The 24574-nt window shown below is 44.7% G+C and overlaps 1 protein-coding gene across 4 annotated transcripts in view; it reads left to right on the top strand.

Moving 5' to 3' along the window:
* Positions 1-23276, top strand: part of pan2 (poly(A) specific ribonuclease subunit PAN2) — a 64878-nt gene extending 41602 nt beyond the window's left edge. For 3 of the 4 annotated variants that reach the window (XM_084332846.1, XM_084332844.1, XM_084332845.1), the window contains exons 18-26: positions 1132-1269; positions 3345-3404; positions 3821-3911; positions 4386-4543; positions 5570-5713; positions 10983-11162; positions 13634-13727; positions 14913-15122; positions 22974-23276. In XM_084332846.1, the coding sequence (XP_084188972.1) occupies positions 1132-1269; positions 3345-3404; positions 3821-3911; positions 4386-4543; positions 5570-5713; positions 10983-11162; positions 13634-13727; positions 14913-15122; positions 22974-23008 (1110 nt within the window). In that variant the 3' untranslated portion in view covers positions 23009-23276. The remainder of the gene's footprint in view (positions 1-1131; positions 1270-3344; positions 3405-3820; positions 3912-4385; positions 4544-5569; positions 5714-10982; positions 11163-13633; positions 13728-14912; positions 15123-22973) is intronic. The other variant, XM_084332847.1, reaches the window with a different exon arrangement.
* The last annotated feature ends 1298 nt before the right edge of the window (positions 23277-24574 follow it).

Raw genomic sequence — 24574 nt, 5'->3', positions numbered from 1 at the left:
TCTCTCCTGTATGGTCTCTCCTGTAGGGTCTCTCCTGTAGGGGGTCTCCTGTATGGTCTCTCCTGTAGGGTCTCTCCTGTAGGGGGTCTCCTGTAGGGTCTCTCTGTAGGGTCTCTCCTGTAGGGCGTCTCTTGTAGGGTCTCTCCTGTAGGGTCTCTCTGTAGGGTCTCTCCTGTAGGGCGTCTCTTGTAGGGCGTCTCTTGTAGGGTCTCTCCTGTAGGGGGTCTCCTGTAGGGGGTCTCTGTAGGGTCTCTCCTGTAGGGCGTCTCTTGTAGGGGGTCTCTGTAGGGTCTCTCCTGTAGGGGGTCTCTGTAGGGTCTCTCCTGTATGGTCTCTCCTGTAGGGCGTCTCTTGTAGGGTCTCTCCTGTAGGGGGTCTCTTGTAGGGTCTCTCCTGTAGGGTCTCTCTGTAGGGGGTCTCTTGTAGGGTCTCTTGTAGGGTCTCTCTTGTAGGGTCTCTCCTGTAGGGTCTCTCTGTAGGGGGTCTCCTGTAGGGGGTCTCTTGTAGGGTCTCTCTGTAGGGCGTCTCTTGTAAGGTCTCTCCTGTAGGGTCTCTCCTGTAGGGCGTCTCTTGTAGGGTCTCTCCTGTAGGGTCTCTCTGTAGGGGGTCTCCTGTAGGGTGTCTCCTGTAGGGGGTCTCTTGTAGGGTGTCTCCTGTAGGGGGTCTCTTGTAGGGTCTCTCCTGTAGGGGGTCTCTTGTAGGGTCTCTCCTGTAGGGGGTCTCTGTTGGGTGTCTCCTGTAGGGGGTCTCTTGTAGGGTCTCTCCTGTAGGGGGTCTCTTGTAGGGTCTCTCCTGTAGGGGGTCTCTTGTAGGGTCTCTCCTGTAGGGGGTCTCTGTTGGGTGTCTCCTGTAGGGTGTCTCCTGTAGGGTCTCTCTGTAGGGTGTCTCCTGTAGGGGGTCTCTTGTAGGGTCTCTCCTGTAGGGGGTCTCTGTTGGGTGTCTCCTGTAGGGTGTCTCCTGTGGGGGGGGGGGGGGGTCTCTTGTAGGGTCTCTCCTGTAGGGGGTCTCTGTTGGGTGTCTCCTGTAGGGGGTCTCCTGTGGGGGGGGGTCTCTTGTAGGGTCTTTGCTGTAGGGGGTCTCCATGGGGGGTCTCTGTGGGGGGTCTCATCATGCCTCCTTCTCTCCACGTAGCTGAGCTCTGCTGAGGAGGAGGAGGGAGTCTCTCTGTACGACCTGGTCGTCACGGTGCCTCACATCCTGGACGCGCGGACGGGAGGCAACCTGGTGGCCCACATCAAGGTGGGGGAGACGTACCACCAGAGGAAAGAGGTAACGCTAATCTGATCTGGCTTTTTGTACTTTAGATTGTATATTTTGTAGGGGTGTAAAGGTACACTTATCCGTACCGAACCGTTTCAGTGTGTACCGTACCGTACCCAAACGGCTGTGTACCGAACGAATACAACGGTATGTTAACCACTAACGACCGCCCACCGGGGGCTGTTTTTTTCACAATCTATCTAATATTATTATTATTATTATTATTATAAAAAAAAATATTCGATTATTAATTTCAATATAGAATATTCGTTGACAGCCCTAGAAGTACAATTAGTAACTGCACACTACATCACCCCTGAGTGGAACATGGAAAGCCAGACTTTCCCCCACTGTACCGAAAACCCGTACCGAACCGTGACTTCAAAACCGAGGTACGTACCGAACCAGGGTTTTTGTGTACCGTTACACCCCTAATATTTTGTATAGTGTTTACGGTTTGGTCTTTATTCTTTTTAGTTTTTTTTACTGTATATGAAGCACAATCTCAGGAGGCTCATACAGAACCAGGCATTTCACTGTAATGTACACGTACCTTATATGTGACAAATAAAACAAAACTTTAACTAACGCAGAGAGAATCTGTTATAGATCACATCTGTGTCATTTGTATTCTCATGGTGGCCGCTTTGCTGTCATGTCATGCTCAGGTTGTGTTTCCTTCCAGGGTATGTGCAAGGTATTAACACTTTGAATGCCACGAGGTGGCGCCAGAGGTATCGCTTCAATGCCACCATCGGCATCAATGTTACGCTTAATATCGCCTAATCTATGTTTTAAATTATGGCTATGTGTCTAATCTGCCCGTCGCTTATCAAAGAATCCTTTTCCAGTCAGTGCTGTCAAGGCAGATTGGTTTTTTATCACTTCATTTCCGTTTGAGAGCATTTTGAAAAGCACTCGTTTTGAGGTAAAAAACAGTTCATTCTAGACCATTCTATGATAATCGTCTTTTACTGGAATATTCCAGAACGTTGATATTCGTCTGCCTATTTATGAATCGTTTTCAAATAAACGCTAGATGATCAATATTATACGTGCACGCAAGCACATTCGAGCCGCGCACGGATAATCGCTGTGTTCATTTCCTCTTGGACTTTTACAGTGAAACCGAAAGAGCCCATTTCACAAAACAGCCTATATCTTCATCAAAATTAGTCTGATTATCCTAACACTGATAACATAGATTCCTTACCTGACATCAGATGGTATCCAACTGGTATATTCCAATTCCTGATCACCATTCGAAAAAATCGATAAGTGTATGGATCCAACGTGTGTACAGCACAGTACATGATTCCGCGGGGCTGAGAGGCTCCAGAATGAACTGTGGTAACCCCGGCTGCATCAGTGGACTGGAAAATGTGGAGTACAGGATTTTTTTCCCCATCCATTTTCATTGAGTCCATTCCAAAATCCCTTATGTCATCTGGGAGACGATAGGGGGCGCTTTTTTCCACATCTGATCGCAGGCGGTGCTCGGGTATACTCGGGTAGGCTCGCGTGATGCAATATGATTTCAGATCGCTAAAAAAAAAAGAAAAAAAAAATCAGAGAAATCTCGTGAGTGGCAGTGAAAGTGTTAAAAAGTCATAATCCTCAATTTAAGGCCTTAAAAGTATTAAAAAGTCTTTAATTGAATTTGCACAGGTATTTACATTTTCTTTTTTGGGGGTGGGGACTTTAATACAATGCTTTTGTATTAAAGTCATTATTTTATTTTAGCTCTGTGCGTCTGGCGAGAGCTCGTATGAAACCTGCCAGAATTGAAAAGTGCAGTGTCGCTATGTGTTGTTTTCCTTTTTTGCTACTATGGTCGTGAAATTGGTATTAAATCTCTTAAGTGGTATTAAAAAGTCTTGCATTTTATTTATTGAAACCGGCAGATACCCTGCTTTCACCCAACCTGAGTGTGACATGACAGCAAAATGGCCGCCGTGTGAATATGGTCAATTAGGCTTGGTCTGTGAAAACGACATGAATTGACCTCTTCAAGTCGGTATAGTAACCGTACAGATATTGTGTTTGAATGATAATATTCCAATTGAATCCTTTGTTTATTTCAGGGGGTCACACACCAGCAGTGGTACCTTTTCAACGATTTCTTGATCGAGCCAATCGACAAGGTAAATAGTTATTACCCCATGTGATCCTTCTCATAATAATGAAACATCACTACTACAGTGGTATTGTGAAGACATTGATAACATTTTTTATTTCAATGTGAACTAGAAAGTGCCAGGCATCCTGTATTACGCCAAGAGGAACTACTACTCCAAATATGACTGTCCAAATTATATTACTTCTTTATAGGAATGGACCACTGGACCCTGTCGTACATGATCCAGTGATTGTCTTACACTCAGAGTGCCTAGAGTCTGTACCGAACTTGATCCAATGATTGTCTCACACTCTAGTGTCTACGGGTCGGTTTAGAACCTTGATGACCAATCAGGTGACCACAATATGGAATTGTTTTTTAATTGTTACCTTTGTTTTTTTAATCGTTTTTGATTATAATTTCTTTAATAATTCCGCCCAGGCTGAAGCCGCACAGTTCGACGTGAACTGGAAAGTGCCGGGCATCCTGTATTACGCCAAGAGGAACTACCACTCCAAATACGATCTCCGCAGTAAGTTGTCGGCCGGCTCCAATCCTCCTTTTGTTAACCGGTCACGCGGTCAGGAAGATGCCCGTTCAAGTTTCAAGTTCAAGTTTCTTTATTAGTTGTCAATACAAAAATACAGAATACTTTTATATGAAATGCTTTTTTCCTGTTTTGCTCCGGAGAGTGTGCTAGATAAAAATAGATAAAGTATAAAATAGAAAGTCAAAAGTACGTAAACAAGTGTAAACAAAAGTGTTCAATATACATATATACAATATACAATACAGAGTAGAACATTTTTTTTAACTGAGTTACAATACAATATACAGTACAATGCAGAAATGGGATGAGGTACAACTTGAGTTGTAGTGCAAATCTCTTTACCAATAAATAAATATAAAGTGGGTAAAGTGGGTAAACCGTCTGTAACCGGCTGCGTTTACGTACAGTAACCTGCACACTTGTTGTCCACCCCCCCCCCCCCCCCCCCCCCCGCAGTTAAGAACCCCATCGAGGCCAGCGTGCTGCTGACCGAGGCGTCGCTCGCCCGGAAGCAGAGGAAGAGCCACGCCACCTTCATCCCCCTCATGGTCAGCGAGATGCCGCAGGCCGGAGAGCTGGTGGGCCTGGACGCCGAGTTCGTCACGCTCAACCAGGTGCGTCCGCCGTACACTGCTCTGGTGCCGCACGCGTGTAGGGTGTCCCGCGCAGAGACCGCTGCACCTCCGCGTCACACAGGGAGCTTGTGAGGGGGAGGGTGGTTGTCGTGTGGCAGTGGAAAGGGTTAACCTTCTGTATTGCCGCAGTGAAAGGGTTAATCATTTGTGGTAGTGAAAGTGTGGTATTATTTTTTCTCATTTGGATATATAAAAAACTGTAGTTTTATTTTATTTTTTATTATTTGTTATATTATTTTTATTTTTATTAAATTATAATGTCAAATATTGTAAGGAAGGGGCAGGGCTTGATACATTATTTTTTTTATCCACTTTTTCTCCCATTTTCAATTTTTCTCCCATCCCAATTTTCATATCATCCAATTCAACCCTCCCCTGTCTTTGAACGTTGTTTCTTGCCTCCCACAAGCCGGCTGCAATGTGGACTAAGTCATACATAGCACGAGTCCCCTCCGATACTCGAGGTAACAGCCGTCGCATCTTTTCCCCTGCGCAGCTCGATCTTTCAGCGTCCGGGGTCTGGGCTTTGGAGGGGCCCCGCCCCCGTCGCTTCTTGATTCTACTGCGCAGGCGCACCAACCGACCTGTAGGAGTCGCTGTCCACAACGCCCAATCCCCACCCTTCAGTTTCCCTCCCCGTAATACGGCCAATGTGTATTACTGTGGACGACCAGCTAAACTGAAAGCAATGTGGAGAGCGGGGCTTGAACAGGAGGTTCAAGCCTAGTCTCCAGCATTCGTTGCGAGCGCCTTGCCCACTGCGCCACGTAGCCGCCCGGGCTTGATAAGTTGTTTTACTTCCCCCTGTTCCTTCTCGAACACTTATTGTATGGAAATAGTCTTTGACTATTTACCTTTTTGTTTTTTAAACTTGTTTTATGTTTCTATGTTCGAGACAAATAAAAATCAAATCAAATCAAAGGCTTAAAGGAGCAGTGAACGAGGCTCTGTCCTGGAATACAGCGGGCGTTCGTTGACCTGTATGACGTGTGTCTGTGTCTACAGGAGGAGGCGGAGCTGCGTAGCGACGGCACCAAGTCCACCATCAAGCCCAGTCAGATGTCTGTGGCCCGGATCACATGCGTCCGCGGTCAGGGGGCCAACGAGGGCGTTCCCTTCATCGATGACTACATCTCCACCCAGGAGCAGGTGACGATAATAATAATAATAATAATAATAATAATAATAATAATAATAATAATAATAATAATAATTCATTACATATATATATATCGCTTTTCTAGACACTCAAAGTGCTCCCCACAATGTACGGTGGAAATTGCCTCCTTCACCACCACTGGTAGCACCCTACCTTGGGCTACGCAGGCTCAATGGCTGCCATACACTGGCACCAGGCACCCATCACACTACACAATGGCTGCCATACACTGGCACCAGGCACACATCACAATTACTATCATACACTGGCACCAGGCACACATCACACTACACAATGACTGCCATACACTGGCACCAGGCACCCATCACACTACACAATGGCTGCCATACACTGGCACCAGGCACACATCACACTACACAATGACTGCCATACACTGGCACCAGGCACACATCACACTACACAATTACTATCATACACTGGCACCAGGCACACATCACACTACACAATGGCTGAACGGCTCAGGAGACGGGGATTGATATCAGCCAATTAAGGGGAAGGGATGATTAGGTGGCCTTGATATCAGAGACCTGATTGGGAATTTGGCCAGGAACGTCGGGGAACCCCCTACTCTTTGCGATAAGCGCCCTGGGTTCTTTAACGACCGTCAGGATTCAGTCAGGACCTCGGTTTAGCGTCTCATCCGAAGGACGGCACTTGCAGCTGTACGGTGTCCCTATCACCGTAACGGGCATAGTTACTGAGTCCAGTCCAGAGGACAGAGTGCCCCCTGCTGGACAACAACACCACTTTCCGACAACAGGCCTTGACCGGGGCTCGAACCGGTAGTCTTACAATCATGAGTCCGGAGCTCTACTCATGTAGCCACGCTGCCGGACAACAGTATCTGGTATCATTGTTTTAATATCAGGACGGCAACTTGACTGGAACCAGAGAGGAGCTACATGAAGTGAAGCACAATCAACATCATAAATCCCACATCAGAAACAGGGAAAGTGTCACGTTTTAGTAAAGAAAATGTTAACTTTTTGTATTGTTTTGTTTGGTAGTAAAAAGTTAAATACAAACCTGAATCCAGAAAAAAGAATTATATACTGTATGAAGATTTGATTGGGTCCCATTGTTGGAAGCCTCCATTTGCCACACAACACTGACAGGCTTCAATGACCCAACAAACTGAAACAAATAGAAACTTTAATGGCTGATCATTTCATAGATAGTAGATACCCATGATAAACGGAAAATAATCATAATTGATAGATGAAAATTGTATTCCCATTGGGTGTAGGGGGTTGAGGGGGGTGTTATGGAACATGGACGTCAGATAGTTTCAAGTTTCTTTAAAGGGGAACTATCTTATAAATGGCCTTTTTGAGTGTTTAGCATTGTTTCCTAGCTATGTGAACTTATATTAATATGATCTATGTCTCAAAATTCTCATATTGGCGCATTCTTCCAATTCTCCCCTCACAATATTCACCCTCACTGAACTGAGTCGTTTGAAAATGTGCCTATATGTGATGTCATATAGTCACCGCTGCATGTTAATGTTGAGATAGACGACGACTGCTGCACAGTGGTTTAGGTGGCACCTGCAGCCCAGGCTCAAAACAGCTCGAAATCTTGAGGTAGAAAAATGCTGTTTTTGAGGACTTGATTAGAAATACAAAACAATGAATAAAAAATATATATATATTACAGAGGTGTTCCATAGACTCACAGGAATTGTGTAAAAGTGCCCAAATAGTGAAAGAAATAGTAAAATAGTTCCCCTTTAATAGTTGTCATACAGAAGTACAGAATACTTTTATACAAAATGCTTCTTACTGTTACGCTCCAGAGACTGTGCTAGACAAGATAAGTATGAAATAAAATAGTATAGCATGTAAAATAGAAGTAAAAATAGAAGTCACAGTGTTCAGTATAGACATATGTACAATGTTCGATGCAGAATAGAAGTAACTGAGTTACCATACAATATACAATATACTATGCAATGTACTAATATATAATACTATATAGTGCAAAGCAGAAATGGGATGAGGTACGATTTAGGTACAATTTACAGTAAGGTGTACGAGTTGTAGTGCAAATCCTTTACCAATCAATATAAAGTGTGTTTAGGTGTTCTAAAGTGTGGAGAGTGGGTGCTGCAGTGTGTTGTTTGTTTAAAGTGAGTGTGTGCTGTGTGCATTTGATGGTTGTTGCATAGTGTTTATTGTTCGTTGAGCAGCCTGATGGCCTGGGGATAGAAGCTTCTTCTGAGTCTTTCTGTGCTCGCCATGAGACTCCGGTATCGCTTGCCTGACCGCAGCAGTTCAAAGAGGCAGTTGTTTGGGTGGCTGGAGTCCTTGATGATTATCTTAGCCTTACCCCTGCACCGCTTGTTGTAAATGTTCTGGAGGGTGGGAAGCCCCCCTCCAATTGTGCGTTCTGCTGAACGTGTTGAACTCTGTAGTCTGCTTCGGTCTTGTGCAGTGCTATTCCCAAACCAGGAGGTGATATTGCCAGTCAGGATGCTCTCTATTGTACATGAGTAGAAGTTCTTAAGGATCTTCTGACTGACTTGGAACTTCCTTAGGCGCCTGAGGAAGTAGAGGCGTTGTCGTGCCTTCTTCACAACACTGTCAATGTGTGTGGTCCATGTCAAGTCCTCGGATATGTGGGCTCCGAGGTACTTAAAACTGTTCACTCTCTAAACCGGTGCCCCGTCGATGCTGAGGGGGCTGTAGTCCCTGACCCCCGACCTCCTAAAGTCCACAATCATCTCCTTTGTTTTGCTGACGTTCAGGGAGAGGCTGTTCTCCTGGCACCATCCCGCCAGGACCTTGACCTCTTCCAGGTAGGCCCTCTCGTCGTTTGCAGAGATCAGGCCCACCACTACTGTGTCGTCAGCAAATTTGATGATTGTGTTGTTACTCCGCTGAGCCACACAGTCATGTGTGTACAGGGAGTAGAGGAGGGGACTCAGAACACAGCCCTGGGGGGCCCCTATGTTGAGGGTGATGGATGAGGAGGTGCAGTTGCCTGCTCTCACCACCTGGGGTCTGCCCGTCAGGAAGTCCAAGACCCACTGGCAGAGGTCATAGTTCAAGCCCAGGTCCCTGAGCTTGGCTATGAGTTTGGAGGGGACTATGGTATTGAATGCTGAGCTGTAGTCGATGAATAGCATTCTCACATAGTTCCCCTTCCTCTTGTCCAGGTGTGAGAGGGTCGTTATGGAACATGGACGTCAGATAGGGGGGCGTTATGGAACATGGACGTCAGATAGGGGGGGGTGTTATGGAACATGGACGTCAGATAGGGGGGCGTTATGGAACATGGACGTCAGATAGGGGGGCGTTATGGAACATGGACGTCAGATAGGGGGGCGTTATGGAACATGGATGTGAGATAGGGGGCATTATGGAACATGGACGTCAGATAGGGGGGTGTTATGGAACATGGACGTCAGATAGGGGGGTGTTATGGAACATGGACGTCAGATAGGGGGGCATTATGGAACATGGATGTGAGATAGGGGGGGTGTTATGGAACATGGACGTCAGATAGAGGGGGCGTTATGGAACATGGACGTCAGATAGGGGGGGGTGTTATGGAACATGGATGTCAGATAGGGGGGGGTGTTATGGAACATGGACGTCAGATAGGGGGGGGCGTTATGGAACATGGACGTCAGATAGGGGGGGTGTTATGGAACATGGACGTCAGATAGGGGGGCGTTATGGAACATGGACGTCAGATAGAGGGGGCGTTATGGAACATGGACGTCAGATAGGGGGGGGTGTTATGGAACATGGATGTCAGATAGGGGGGGCGTTATGGAACATGGACGTCAGATAGGGGGGGGCGTTATGGAACATGGACGTCAGATAGGGGGGGGCGTTATGGAACATGGACGTCAGATAGGGGGCGTTATGGAACATGGACGTCAGATAGGGGGGTGTTATGGAACATGGACGTCAGATAGGGGGGGTGTTATGGAACACGGACGTCAGATAGGGGGGTGTTATGGAACACGGACGTCAGATAGGGGGGTGTTATGGAACATGGACATCAGATAGATGGGCGTTATGGAACATGGACGTCAGATAGTGGGGGGTGTTATGGAACATGGACGTCAGATAGGGGGGGGTGTTATGGAACATGGATGTCAGATAGGGGGGGTGTTATGGAACACGGACGTCAGATAGGGGGGGGTGTTATGGAACACGGACGTCAGATAGGGGGGGGGGGGGCGTTATGGAACATGGACGTCAGATAGGGGGGGGGTGTTATGGAACATGGACGTCAGATAGGGGGGCGTTATGGAACATGGACGTCAGATAGGGGGGGGGGGCGTTATGGAACATGGACGTCAGATAGGGGGGGGTGTTATGGAACATGGATGTCAGATAGGGGGGGGTGTTATGGAACATGGATGTCAGATAGGGGGGGGTGTTATGGAACATGGATGTCAGATAGGGGGGGGTGTTATGGAACATGGACGTCAGATAGGGGGGGGGTGTTATGGAACATGGACGTCAGATAGGGGGGGGTGTTATGGAACATGGACGTCAGATAGGGGGGTGTTATGGAACATGGACGTCAGATAGGGGGGGTGTTATGGAACATGGACGTCAGATAGGGGGGGTGTTATGGAACATGGACGTCAGATAGTGGGGGGTGTTATGGAACATGGACGTCAGATAGGGGGGGGGGGGGGCGTTATGGAACATGGACGTCAGATAGGGGGGGGCGTTATGGAACATGGATGTCAGATAGGGGGGGGTGTTATGGAACATGGATGTCAGATAGGGGGGGGTGTTATGGAACATGGATGTCAGATAGGGGGGGGGGGCGTTATGGAACATGGACGTCAGATAGGGGGGGGTGTTATGGAACATGGACGTCAGATAGGGGGGGGTGTTATGGAACATGGACGTCAGATAGATGGGCGTTATGGAACACGGACATCAGATAGTGGGGGGTGTTATGGAACACGGACGTCAGATAGGGGGGGGTGTTATGGAACACGGACGTCAGATAGGGGGGCGTGTTATGGAACACGGACGTCAGATAGGGGGGTGTTATGGAACATGGACATCAGATAGATGGGCGTTATGGAACACGGACATCAGATAGTGGGGGGTGTTATGGAACACGGACGTCAGATAGGGGCCACTGTTTCATAACAATCAAATGAAAACTGCTTTTATCAAACGTTGCCTCTCTGAAAATTGAAGGCGTGGTCGGTGATGCCGTAACCCGGTCTGTCTCCGCTTTCGCTTTTCTCCACAGGTCGTCGACTATTTGACGCAGTACTCCGGCATCAAACCAGGGGACCTGGATGCCAAGATCTCCTCCAAGCACCTCACCACCCTGAAGTCCACCTACCTGAAGCTGCGCTTCCTCATCGACACCGGCGTGCGCTTCGTCGGCCACGGCTTGCAGAAGGACTTCAGGGTCATCAATCTGTTGGTACGCTTGTTCCACCGTCCAGTATTTTATTTAATTTGTATTTAATCTCAAACCTTTATTTCTTCTTGATATTGTTTTTATTCAATATTTTAACAGATACAAACAAAGCAGACAGAACAGACAAAATCGAGACTTCACGAGGAAAAAAATGTAAACAAAGATATATATACCACCCCCCCTCCCAAAGAAAAATAAAAAACAAGACAACCAGTCACTCCTTCGTGTCTCTTTACCAGTGTTAGACGTAGACACATCAAATCAGAGATTGAGAATATATATCTATAATAGACAGTCTTTTTACATGGCTTTGTGTAAGGGACAGCTTCACAGTCGAACCTTTATTTCAACTCGTAAGACACTGAGGTTTACCCCTCATTTACAGCGACGACAAGCTCACAAAACAAAGACGCAGTCTATCAGCGATTTCATACATATAGGCACGATAAGTAAGAATAAACAATAAAAACCAGCTAAGACAGAGTTACGAGTCGACACACAGTGGTTCGAGATCATACTTGTAGCAAAATGTAGCAAAAGAAGGAAGAACCTTCAGCTTCAGAGTCAGTCGGAGGGCGTTCCAGGTGTTGGAAGCAACAAAGGAAAAAGCAGAGCAAACTTGAGAACCAACCAGTCATAAAGGAAGCAGATGATTTGTAGTTAGTGTAGTGTATAGTGCATGGTAAAGGTGATTAACCGTTAGTGTATAGTGCATGTTAATGGTGATTAACCGTTATAGTGTATAGTGCATGGTAATGGTGATTACTAGGGCTGACCTTCGACTAGTCGAATAGTCGACTAATCGATCGAAAGGAGCCGTAGTCGACTGCCAACCTCTTAGTCTAATGCAATTTTTATTTTTTTATAAAGATTATAATTTTCTCTTTTTTATCATTCTTTCCAAAAGCAAAGAGGCCTAGAAGCGTGGCTGACGCTAATGGCACACATACCAGAGAGGCTAACTGCCTAAGAAAACGGGCACAGAGGCACTGAAAGAGGATTTCACACACTAGCCATATCAAGATGTATCCATCAGTGGACCAATTGCATGTTTTCGCAGAGGACAAGAAGCCTTCAGTCGACTTCTTCAGACATTAAGCACCCACTAAAAATGTTGCATTCGGGGGGGTAGTCGACTATCGGCAAATTTCGCCCAATCAAAGTCGACTATACAAATCCTTAGTCGGGGACAGGCCTAGTGATTACCCATTATAGTGTATAGTGCATGGTAAAGGTAATTACCCGTTATAGTGCATGGTAAAGGTGATTACCCATTATAGTGTATAGTGCATGGTAAAGGTGATTACCCGTTATAGTGCATGGTAAAGGTGATTACCCGTTATAGTGTATAGTGCATGGTAAAGGTGATTACCTGTTATAGTGCATGGTAAAGGTGATTACCCGTTATAGTGTATGGTAAAGGTGATTACTAGAGATGTCCGATATTATCGGCCTACCGATATTATCGGCCGATATCGGCATTAAAATGTGATATCGGAAAATATCGGTATCGGTTTTCAAAAAAAAAGTATTATTATTTTTTTTTTTTTTTTTACATTTCTATAACCTTTATTTACCCAGGCAAGCAAGTCAGAACAAATTCTGATTTTATTTATTGTCAAAAGTATGCATAATGTTGTGTTAATTCCACAACAAGAGATATGTAATGTTAATTACCTGAAATTATTCCATTTTTTGGGGGGGGGGGGGAACCCTGCATATATCGGTATCGGTTGATATCGGTATCGGAAATTAAGAGTTGGACAATATCGGTATATCGGTATCGGTAAAAAAGCCAATATCGAGCATCCCTAGTGATTACCCATTATAGTGCATGGTAAAGGTGATTACCCGTTATAGTGCATGGTAAAGGTGATTACCCGTTATAGTGCATGGTAAAGGTGATTACCCATTATAGTGCATGGTAAAGGTGATTACCCATTATAGTGCATGGTAAAGGTGATTACCCGTTATAGTGCATGGTAAAGGTGATTACCCATTATAGTGCATGGTAAAGGTGATTACCCGTTATAGTGCATGGTAAAGGTGATTACCCGTTATAGTGCATGGTAAAGGTGATTACCTGTTATAGTGCATGGTAAAGGTGATTACCCGTTATAGTGCATGGTAAAGGTGATTACCCGTTATTGTGCATGGTAAAGGTGATTACCCGTTATAGTGCATGGTAAAGGTGATTACCCGTTATATTGCATGGTAAAGGTGATTACCCGTTATTGTGCATGGTAAAGGTGATTACCCCTTTGTTTTAAGTTCCCACAGACCTTAAAAAATGGGGAAAGTCGGGAAGAATAATATAGAATTTCACAATTTGTGTGATTTCTGTGGGAAATCCGGCAAGCACTTTATAAAAATGAACAGGGGAGTGTAATATGGAATCAGCAGGTGTTTCCTCATCTGTTATCAGTGGAGACGGCAGAACCATGATGATGAAGCCACACTCCCTTGTTCCACAGGTTCTGAAAGAACAGGTGATGGACACCGTGTACCTGTTCCACATGCCTCGGAAGAGGATGATCTCTCTCCGGTTCCTCGCTTGGTATTTCCTAGGTGAGTTGCTTCTCCTCACTTTCGTCAGTTATTCAGTTCCTCAAATGATTTCCATACATCACACAGCTTGGCTCTGTTGTGGTTTGACACCCAAGACCTTTTAGGCCCAGATCGTTGTTATTTCGGTTACTTCCCCCAAATTTCATGTTCATAAATTAGGTGTTGAATGGCTGAACTGTTTCTTTATGAATCAGTCATTCAATCTTTATACTGGATAAATACACTGAAGTCATTTACAGTGTCGTCGAGACGTTACATTCACAAGTGTCATAGTGAATACATGCCAATCGGACTACAACAATAATTAAAAAACAGAGGGACCAATTTAAAAACCATCATCAAGGTTCTAAACCGACCCATAAACACTAGAGTGTCTACTTTCAATGTTTCCTGCAGGGTATTCCTTGAGGTAGGGGCAGAGAAGCCAAAAGCAGATCTAACAAGTTCAGTACAAACTCTAGGCACTCTTTAAGTGTAAGACAATCACTAGATCAAGTTCAGTACAAACTCTATGTAGCTCTCTCCCCAACGACACACGAACACAGGTCGGTTCTTTATAAAAACTGGCATTTATTGTCTTGGGCTCATCATCACAATCCTCGTCCCTCTCACGCCGTGAGAACTATATTTATTGGATGAACAGACACAGTACAAATGCAACGGTTACAATGCAACGGTTACAATACAATGGCGCATAAAACAAAATGCATTTACTCAAAGAAATAAAATACCTTATTGGCCGCTTGTCAGGAAAAGAGGTTCTTGAGTCCTTGTCCTATGGAATACCTTTGTTTTGACGGTCTGCTACAACACCAGACGTCGATAAAATATCAAATTAAAACCGGTCGAGCAGCGTATACTCTTGCTCAACTCGTCCAGAGCGTGCCCACTCTCTTTCTACGGTTAAATGTGACATACTCTCGTGACTTTGTGCCTATCACGTTTAATTGTTGACCAATGAATTGAGCTTTTTACATACAATTATTTATGCATCACATTATTTTTCTAATTATTACTTTATACATGAAAATAAGAAATCAATCAGTAATCAATTAATTATAAAATATAGAATATTTATGCAACAGCACTTACACTCTAGGCACGCTGAGTGTAAGACAATCACTGGATCAAGTTCAGTACAAACTCTCTGCATTATTCCTGACTTTGCATCTTTTTCTGCCTCAGACTTGAACATCCAGGGCGAGACCCACGACAGTATTGAGGATGCGCGCACCGCCCTGCAGCTCTACAGGAAGCACCTGGAGCTGGGCTGCGGGGGCGGGGGCGGGACGGACGAAGTGAGGAAGGCCCTGAAGGGCCTCTACGAGAAAGGCCGCAAGATGGACTGGAAGGTCCCGGACGTGGACACGGGAGACGGTCAAGGTAGCCCGAAAAGTACGAGAATACATTTCATTAGACGTTGCTGCGTCTGTATTTTCTTTGTTAAAATAATAGCTCTACACTCCCGACGGCCATCACTATTATAGAGTGTCTGGTCAGTAACATGGGTCTCCCAGTCCCGCCGCTCTGCAGTAAACAGAAAATACATGTTCTGGTATCCCGTTTCTCACTTTATCGAATCAGGAGAGAGAACTCCACAAAAATAAAAAATAAATATTTGCTTGAAACAAGTAAAATAATCTGCCAGCAAATTTGGCTTGGCAAGATTTCTTGAAATGAGTAAAGATATCTAGGGTTCTCTCTCCTGATTGGATGAAGTGGGAACAGGATATCAGAACATGTATTTTGTTTTTACTGCAGACCCATGTTACTGACCAGACACTCTATATCAGGGATTGCTGTCGGAATGTAGAGCTGTTTAACACTTATTAACTAAAGAAAACCACTTGCAGCACGTTTTAATGTAATGTGAATTGGGGGGCTAAAGTATTTAAGTTTGTTTTATTACGGTAGAAATCAGTGGAAACCACCTCACTTTAGTCTACCATACTCTGTATGATAGCATGTACAACAGTGCTGTATATACCGCATATATTTACCACATTTATATATATACATATGTCTGAACATATAATCCTCCTATATACCTACTTATACATCTGCATATAACCCTGTATGATAGCATGTACAATAATGCTGTATATACATATATATTTATTCCTACCGTGTATATATACCGTAATTCCTCTAATAGTAACCGGGTCTCAAATACAAACCGGGTCTCTATTAATGGCCGGGTGCGCTCTTGAGCTAAGCAATTATAAGCCGGCCTCCTAATACAAGCCGGGTTACTAATATACTGAGCTGCATACTGAGCTAGTTACTTGATTTCACTTTGAAAACGTTGAAATGACCAGTGACCACCTGTAATTGCACTGTTTACTATTTCATACAGTACTTGGTTTCAATAAATGAACCCAGTACATTTTACTGGGTTCAAACTGACACAAAATGTTGATTTATTCATTATGATCCGTTTGAAAATTTGAAATATAGGCCTCCCTCTTATACAGGCCTCCTCCTAATACAAGCCTGGTACCTGCTACAGTTGAAACAAATACAAGCCGGGGTTACTATTAGAGGAATTACGGTATATATATATATATATATATCCACTTGTCTGTACATACCTGCACATAATCCTTTTACATATCTGTAGATTCTATATCTATAAATATCCCTTACCTACTATTACTAGTTTCGCTGCTGGCCAGTATGACTTACTAGTAGGGATGCTCGATATTGGCTTTTTTACCTATACCGATATTGTCCAACTCTTAATTTCCGATACCGATATCACATTTTAATGCCGATATCGGCCGATAATATCGGTAGGCCAATAATATCGGACATCATTTCTATAGAAATGTAAAAAAAAAAAAATTTAAAACCAATATTTTCCGATATCACATTTTAATGCCGATATCGGCCGATAATATCGGTAGGCCGATAATATCGGACATCCCTACTTACTAGTATACCATACTGTCTTTATATACTTGTATCACTGTACATACATCTGATTAGCACTATTACTCAGTAGTACTCATTTATATATTTTAGACCCCCAGATCACCTGTACATTTTTTTTAATTTGAAATCTTTATTTCGAACATGTAAATAAATACAAACAATATAAAATCAAGAAATCATTGATCAAGAAATTAAATGGAAAAAATATATATAAATAAACAAAAGCAAAACATAACTCAATTTACATGTTCGAAAAGGAGTAGGAAGAAGTATACACTTATTTACTACCTCTTTTCCACTACTCAAATGAGTGTACTAATTTTTTTTTGATCAAGGTTTTTTTATTTGAGATTTTGTTTTTACAGGTGGTCCCACATGGGCCAAAATAAAAATAAAATAAGGCCCTCCCTCCCCCCACCCCTATACCAGACAAAATCATTCTACAATATCTTAGATCGTTGTTAATCATTGTTTTTCCTTTTAGCTTTTAAATCACCCGACAGCAGTCACATATCCCTTGTATTCTGCATATTAGAGAAGAGGAAAAGTAAGAACATAATAGGAAAAATAAACCGTAACAAGCTGAGAGACCAGGGAAGCCAGTCAGATCGCCTCCGTCACATTATCCGCTTCCATACCCTCAAAGAAAGTTAGGAAAGGATCCCAAATATTGTGGAATTTTTCGGTACAGCCTCTGATAGTATACCTGATCTTCTCCAATTTAATATGATACATGACCTCTCTCATCCAGTGGCCGAAGACAGGTGGTCCCGGGTCCTTCCATTTGAATAGTATCAGCCTTCTGGCCAAAAGTGAGCAGAAGGCCAACATTCTAGATTCCCAACATCTAAAGTGGATGTCCGCTGGGGCCACTCCGAACAATGCAATATATGGTGATGGCTCCACTTCCTTTCCAAATATCTTAGAGAAGGTGTCAAAGATGGTCTACCAGTAGGTGTGCAACTTTGGGCACGTCCAGAACATGTGGAGCAGAGTGGCTGGAGCCTGTCTACAGCGGTCGCATAGAGGGTCTATGTCGGGATATATCTTAGAGAGCCTGTCTTTAGACCAATGCAGTCGGTGTACAATTTTAAATTGGATAACCGCATGTTTAAGGCAAATGGAAGAGGAGAAAATCCCCTGTATTATCTTGTCCCATGTGACCTCTGTGATTGGTTCACCTAAGTCAGTCTCCCATCTGCCCCTGAGAAGGTCTAAAGGTGTCGAGTTGCTTCTATTAAGTAGTTCATAAATTCTGCTTATAGCCTGTTTCTGGATCAGTTTACAGTTCAAGATTGAGTCTAAAGGGAGGCCGGAGGGCACACTGGGTAGCAGTCAGAGTTCGAATTTACGAAGCTCCGGAGTTGCAAGTATCTATAGAAGTGTGACCTAGGGATCTTGTATTTCTGTACTAGCTGATCAAAGGAGGCAAACTTGCCGTCTATATAGAGGTCAGACAGCGTAATCACTCCACTCCCAACCCAACTGTCAAAGGCCTTATCTATCGTTGATGGGACAAACATGTGATTCCTTGTGATCGGAGCAGCCAGTGATAGTTCCCTGAGGGAGAAGGTTCTTCTAAATTGGTTGCACACTTTTATCGAGTGGATGACAACTGGATTCGAGGTAAAGCTAGATATGGGCTGTGTGAACGGGAGCTTAGCACATAACAAGGCAGATAGGGAGGTGGATTTAACCGACGCACTCTCCAGTACTGTCCAGTACTGTCCACCACGGGGCTGTGTCCTCCCCCCTTACCCAGTATAATAACGATCTTATGTTTGCTGCCCAGTAGTAGTAAATTAAGTTTGGAAGCGCCATCCCACCCATTACACGGGGTCTCTGCAGCATAGATCTTTTGATCCGGGGCGGTTTTTTGTTCCAGATAAAGGAAGATATCTGGTTGTTTGTTTGGACAGTAAGGGTTGATAGTTAGCCATATATAGGTCCTTATGTTCATGCGTGATCCATATCCCGAGGTACTTGAACTTTGTAGGGCTAATTTTAAACGGGAATGTGCTCAGGGGTATCCGAGGTGCCAACGGGCATCAGTTCGCTTTTTTGAATGTTGATTTTTGTATCCGGATTTTTTTCCAAAGTCCGCAAGTAGGGTCATCAACCGAGGAAGACTCGTTTGGGGTTGTGATATGTACAGCAACATGTCGTCCGCGTAGAGCGAGACTTTATGCTCCGAGCCCGCGCGCATGATCCCTTTGATATCGGTATTCTGCCTCAGAGCCAGCGCAAGGGGCTCCATTGCGATCGCGAAAAGGAGCGGAGATAAAGGACATCCCTGTCTCATACCCCTATGGAGTTCAAAGTAGGTGGATAGATTGTTGTTGGTGCGAACGGCAGCCATCGGAGACGTATATAGAATTTTAATCCAAGCTATGAGCTTAGGGCCAAACCCAAACCTCTCCAGAGCGTGGAAAAGATAGTCCCACTCCACCCGATCAAACGCTTTTTCCGCATCAAGGGAGAGGACCACCTCAGGTGTTCCGGGTGGAGAGGGGCTATACAGGATATTTAGGAGGCGTCTGATATTAAAGAGTACCGATTCTTGATGAAGCCTGTTTGGTCCGGCGAGATAATCGAGGGGAGAACCCCCTCCAGACGACGGGCCAGAACCTTAGCGAGAACCTTGACATCGGCGTTAAGGAGGGAAATTGGACGGAACGAGCCGCATTCCAGGGGGTTCTTGTCTTTCTTAACGATTAAGGAGATAACCGCTTGGCGCATGGTCGGAGGAAGAGAATTTGTCGAGAATGATTAGTCAAATACGGCTAGCAGCAGTGGGGACAGCTGGGTTGAGAATTTTTTGTAGAAGTCTGTAGGGTAACCGTCTGGCCCCGGGGACTTGCCACTCTGCATAGATCGAATCGCTGACGTAATCTCCGCAACCGTAAGTTCCTCCTCCAGATCTGCGGGCCTCTCTGGGTCGACTGTCGGGACGCGGAGGGTCCTATAGAAATCGTCTAGCGTGGAGGGCCCCACTTGCGAGTCCGAGGTGTATAACGATTGGTAGAAAGTTTTAAAGCTTTTATTAATTTGAAGGTTGTCCGTGGCTTTTGAGCCCCGCTCGTCGTTGATAGTGGGGATGGACTGGTTGGCAGTTCTTTGTCGCAGCTGATGGGCAAGTATCCGTCCGGCCTTCTCCCCATGTTCATAGTACCCCTGTCGCGTTTTAGTAATGAGGTACTCAGCCTGTCGCGTTGACAGGAGGTCAAACTCAGCAGCGATATACGTTTTTTCAACGTGTCGGTTGATGGCGAGTGGCAATGTAGTCTATCTAGCTCCAAAATCTCGTCCGTCCGTTGCTTAAGGCATGCCGTGTTTATCTTCTTTTGGTTGGCGCAATATGAAATACCTGTCCCCTTAAGTACGCCTTCAGTGATTCCCAAATGGTTAAAGAAGACATTCCCGGAGTCTTATTAATGTCGAGAAATAATGTAATTTACGAGGTGATGAAGCTTGTGAAGGCTTCCTCCGACAGAAGCAACGGGTTGAGTCTCCACTGGCGGTGGCCGAGCCGTGTATTCGGGATACTCATTTTCATAACTAAGGGACCATGGTCCGAGATAACTATCGCTCCGTATTCGCATTTGGTTACGAGGGGAAGGAGTCTCTTATCCAGGACAAAGCTGTCTATGCGCGAGAAGGTATTATGGACCGGGGGAAAAAAGGACTATCCTCTGGATGTAGGATTACGAAACCGCCACAAGTCAGCCACCCCATATGATTTAAGAAGGCGCCGGATTTCACGGGACGAGCTAGACTGGGGGGCCTTCCTGGGCGAGCTACGGTCCAGCACCGGGGAGAGTGCACAATTCATGTCGCCGCCAAGGATGAGATGGTGCAAGGTCATATCCGGTAGGCGGGAAAAAAGGCTGGTGAAGAACGTAGGGTTGTCCCAGTTTGGTGCGTAGATATTAGCCAAAATGACCGGAAATTAATGCAGTTTCCCCACCACTATAATATAGCGCCCTGCAGGGTCGGCCTCTACACTTGACATAGTAAATGGCGTGTTTTTATCTATCAAAATGGCTGCTCCTCTGGCCTTTGTGTGGAAGTTGGAGTGATACATCTGTCCCACCCATCCTCCCCCCAGTCGAGCATGGTCCGCAGTTTTTAAATGCGTCTCCTGTAAAAACGCTATGTCTGCATTGAGTTGTTTTAAATGTGTAAGTACCTTCTTACGCTTTACTGGGTGGTTGAGTGATTTAACATTCCAACTCACGAAATTGACAGAGCACCCTTCCAGCCCCATGGTATCACCCGTGTCGATCATAGTAGATGAGAGAGGCCATGCATCTGGAACCTATAGAGAGCTCAGCACAACTGCAGGTGAAAAGCAAAACAGACGTCTGATCAGTTAAGCATGTTGAATGTACAAGTCCGGTCCCCCCCCCCCCCCCCTGACACCTATAAAAAACAAGGTGCCCAAAATACCCTTCAGAAACTAATCCACACATAATGTGCTTATGTTGGAGGTGTTCTACCTATGGAGCCAGCCGCTCAGGCCCCCGTCGAGCCCCTTAGGTAAAAGAAAATAATAAAGAGAAAGAAAAATAAGAGAAAAGAAAAATAAGAGTAAAAAAAAAGACTCAGATCTTGGTATTATATAAGGTCTTCAGCTGTCCAGTGGGATACACCCAACCAGGTAGGGTAATATAGGTGGCAGCGGTGAACGGTAAGCATAACAATAATACATTAACATTAACAACCTCACATCAAGCAGGCCCTGAAATAAGGCAAAACATCTTACTCCCGAGCAAGGGCAACCAACATGCCCCGTTAAACACAAAAAAGGGTGCCTGATTGGGTGATATAGAATAAAACGCAGCCCTGGCCTTCGCGACGCCCGTGGCATAGTCGGGGAAGATTGCAATAGACTTTCCGTTGACCTGTAATGGAGCCTCCGCGGCTTCCCGTCTGGTCTCTTCGGCCCCAGTGCTCTATGCGAGCGGTCCACCAGCACTTCATCGTCCATTTGCAGCACGTCTCTCAGTAGTTTTGAGACCGATGCAGTGGAGCTTGAGCCGTCCGTCTCAGCTACTCAAAGTATCCTCACGTTACACCTCCTCATCCTTCCTTCCATGTCGTCACACTTTCCCCTGAGACCAGTCATCTCCGTCTTTAGGTCTTTGACTGCGACTTGTAGCATTGCCACCTCGTCCGACCACCTCGAGAGACCACCCTCCACGTCCTTAACCGCAACCTCCATTTTGTTCATGTCCACACGCAGTGTCGCTACACAGCTTCGCATTTCCTCCTTTATCGCTTTCAAATAATTTCTGATAAGGTCGAACTCTTTGGAAAGTGCACCTTTTAATTCCGATTGTATTATCTCTGCGATTTCGGATTTCAGCGCGAGGAGAATCTCCGTCTTTAAGGCTGTGGTATCAACGCCGGCCATCTTTGGCGGTGTGGTCGCTGGTGGCCCAGAGGCGGAACCCGAGGCTTTCTCAGGCCTACTTGTAGTCGGGACATATCCGTATTTGCGAAGGTTTGATGCCATCTGTCCGTGTAAAAAATGACCAACGGTTTGAACAAATGTACCCCGAGTAAGATTCACTGTTATGTAAATCCGTAAGCTTATTAAATTAAGATAAAACAACAAAAAGTAGAGACTCGACGGGAGCGAGAACATAAAAGCGTACTACTCCATTGCTCGCCTAGCCACGCCCCCCCCCCCCCCCCGAGTGTACTAATTTAAAACCTTACAAAACAAAATGCAAAAAAACTATGTAAAACATGAAAGAAATAAAATAAAAATTGTATATTACTGTTGCACTTTACTGTTACATTTGCACTCTGGTTGGATGTCAAACTTATTTTCATTGTACTGTACTTGTGCTGTATGATGATACTGTGCTGTATGATGATAATACATCTAAATTAATCACTGGCGGTTGATTTTAACGTGAGTTTTTAACGTAGCCTCTGTGAGCGAAGACGCTCTTTGATTGCAGCGAAGAAGAAAAAGATGCTCTCCGATTGGCTAACCCTAACTCTAAGCATAACCACTTTGAAAGAATGCCTAAGCATAACCACTTCGAAAGAATGCCTAAGCTAACCACTTCGAAGCAGAGAATATATGTACATGGCGGAAGAGACCCTTCGGAGCTAAACCAATCAGAGGGTCTTTTCTTCTTCGCTGTACGCGGCCTAGCCAATCAGAGAGCGTCGTCGGAAACGGGCTACGGGAAAAAAATCACGCGGTTGAGACAGACGCAGGGCGGTAGCAGCACACGTCTGTCCTCCCAGGTTGATGGAATGTGTTCTTCTTTCTCCCCCCCCCCACACCCACAGGCAGTGCAGTCTTTTCCTCTGTGATGGGGATGTGAGCGCCACCCAGAGGCCAAACGGATCAGTGTAAAGGAGCCACCTTGCAGACGAGCAGTCAGTGGCTGTGCAGAACATTTCAAACAAAGAGGCCAATCATCAGTCCAAGGACTGGAATATTTCTCAAAGAAAAACATTTGTGCTTGTTTAATTTGTTGATTATGTATTGAAATATGTTGCCAAATTGGCAAATATAAATTAATTTGTATTTTTTAAATGTATTGTACTTTTTTCTACAGTGTATTTCGTTTTTTGGGGGGGGGGCAGGCATGTAAATAAAGTTGACTAAAGTCCAAAGAGACACATTCACCTTTTTGTTTCATATCATAGGGAATTGATTACTTTCTTTCATCAAAATACAGATGAATGTCAGATTATATTTGAGAGAAAATTACTTTTGGAACACAGATTGACATAACGGAAAGAGCACAGTAACATATGATGAAGCTATATGTCAGCGTGTGTCATGTGGATAGAGGTCCTTTTTAAAATGATATCGACGAGAGCGTAGAGTATATTTAATTTTTTTACAACCCCAGTACGTCAAGGGGGAGGGGTTACAACCCCAGTACGTCAAGGGGGAGGGGTTACAACCCCAGTACGTCAAGGGGGAGGGGTTACAACCCCAGTACGTCAAGGGGGAGGGGTTACAACCCCAGTACATCAAGGGGGAGGGGTTACAACCCCAGTACATCAAGGGGAAGCCGGGGTTACATTATGTTTACATCAGGGTCCCCCATTTTCAATTCATCATAGAATTGAAACAAAACATTCACAAGGGGATGACGAGAACAAGAGACAGCTGGGCTGATTACAAATGGATACACCACCTGGGAGGGAAACAAACAAAGAACTACAGGAAGCCAAGACAGGGAACACAATACAAAACACGGGACAACACAGATCAAGATTACATGAACACAAGATACAGGGAACAGACTAACAACCTCACAGGGTAACTAACAGGGATACAATACACATAACAATGATCTACAAATTCATTAGCAAATAATTCTACTAGTAACTACTGGTAAATTCAATATTGTATTAGATCTTATGAAGGAGAAGATCTCGGGAAGGAGAACAAAGCAAGACGAAACTATCATCCAAAAGCAAAAAAATAAAGCTGTATAAGTTACTACACTCCAGTCAACATGTCAGACCAAAACAGAAATTGTAAACTATGTGAAATACTAACCGGGGCTCTTTTGCTGGTTACAGACGTCATATTCATATTCAAATGTATTCATATTCACAAACTTTAAACGGCTGTGCAATATTCTATAAACATGATTTCCTTGGACTTTGCTTTCCATCTGTTGAATTGGGAAGCACTTTGTACCTACGTTTTGGAAAGTGCGATACAAATAAAGTTTATTATTATTATGTCAGTGAAAGCCTGCTTTCATGTCCTCTAATAAATTACTTCTTTGTAAGCATGTCCTGAATATATCTCCCCAGATAGTAGGCCAATGCCATCCGTATAACCTATCATTTAAGGTTGTTGTAGTCGGGTCTCGTTGTAAGACAGTTTGTGTTTATTATATTAAACGTATACAACTGCGAAA

This window comes from Notolepis coatsorum (assembly GCF_963971535.1).
Source record: "Notolepis coatsorum genome assembly, chromosome: 17".
Classification (NCBI taxonomy): domain Eukaryota; kingdom Metazoa; phylum Chordata; class Actinopteri; order Aulopiformes; family Paralepididae; genus Notolepis; species Notolepis coatsorum.
The sequence above is the reverse complement of the archived record's forward strand: the minus strand, read 5'-3'. Positions and strand labels throughout refer to the sequence as shown.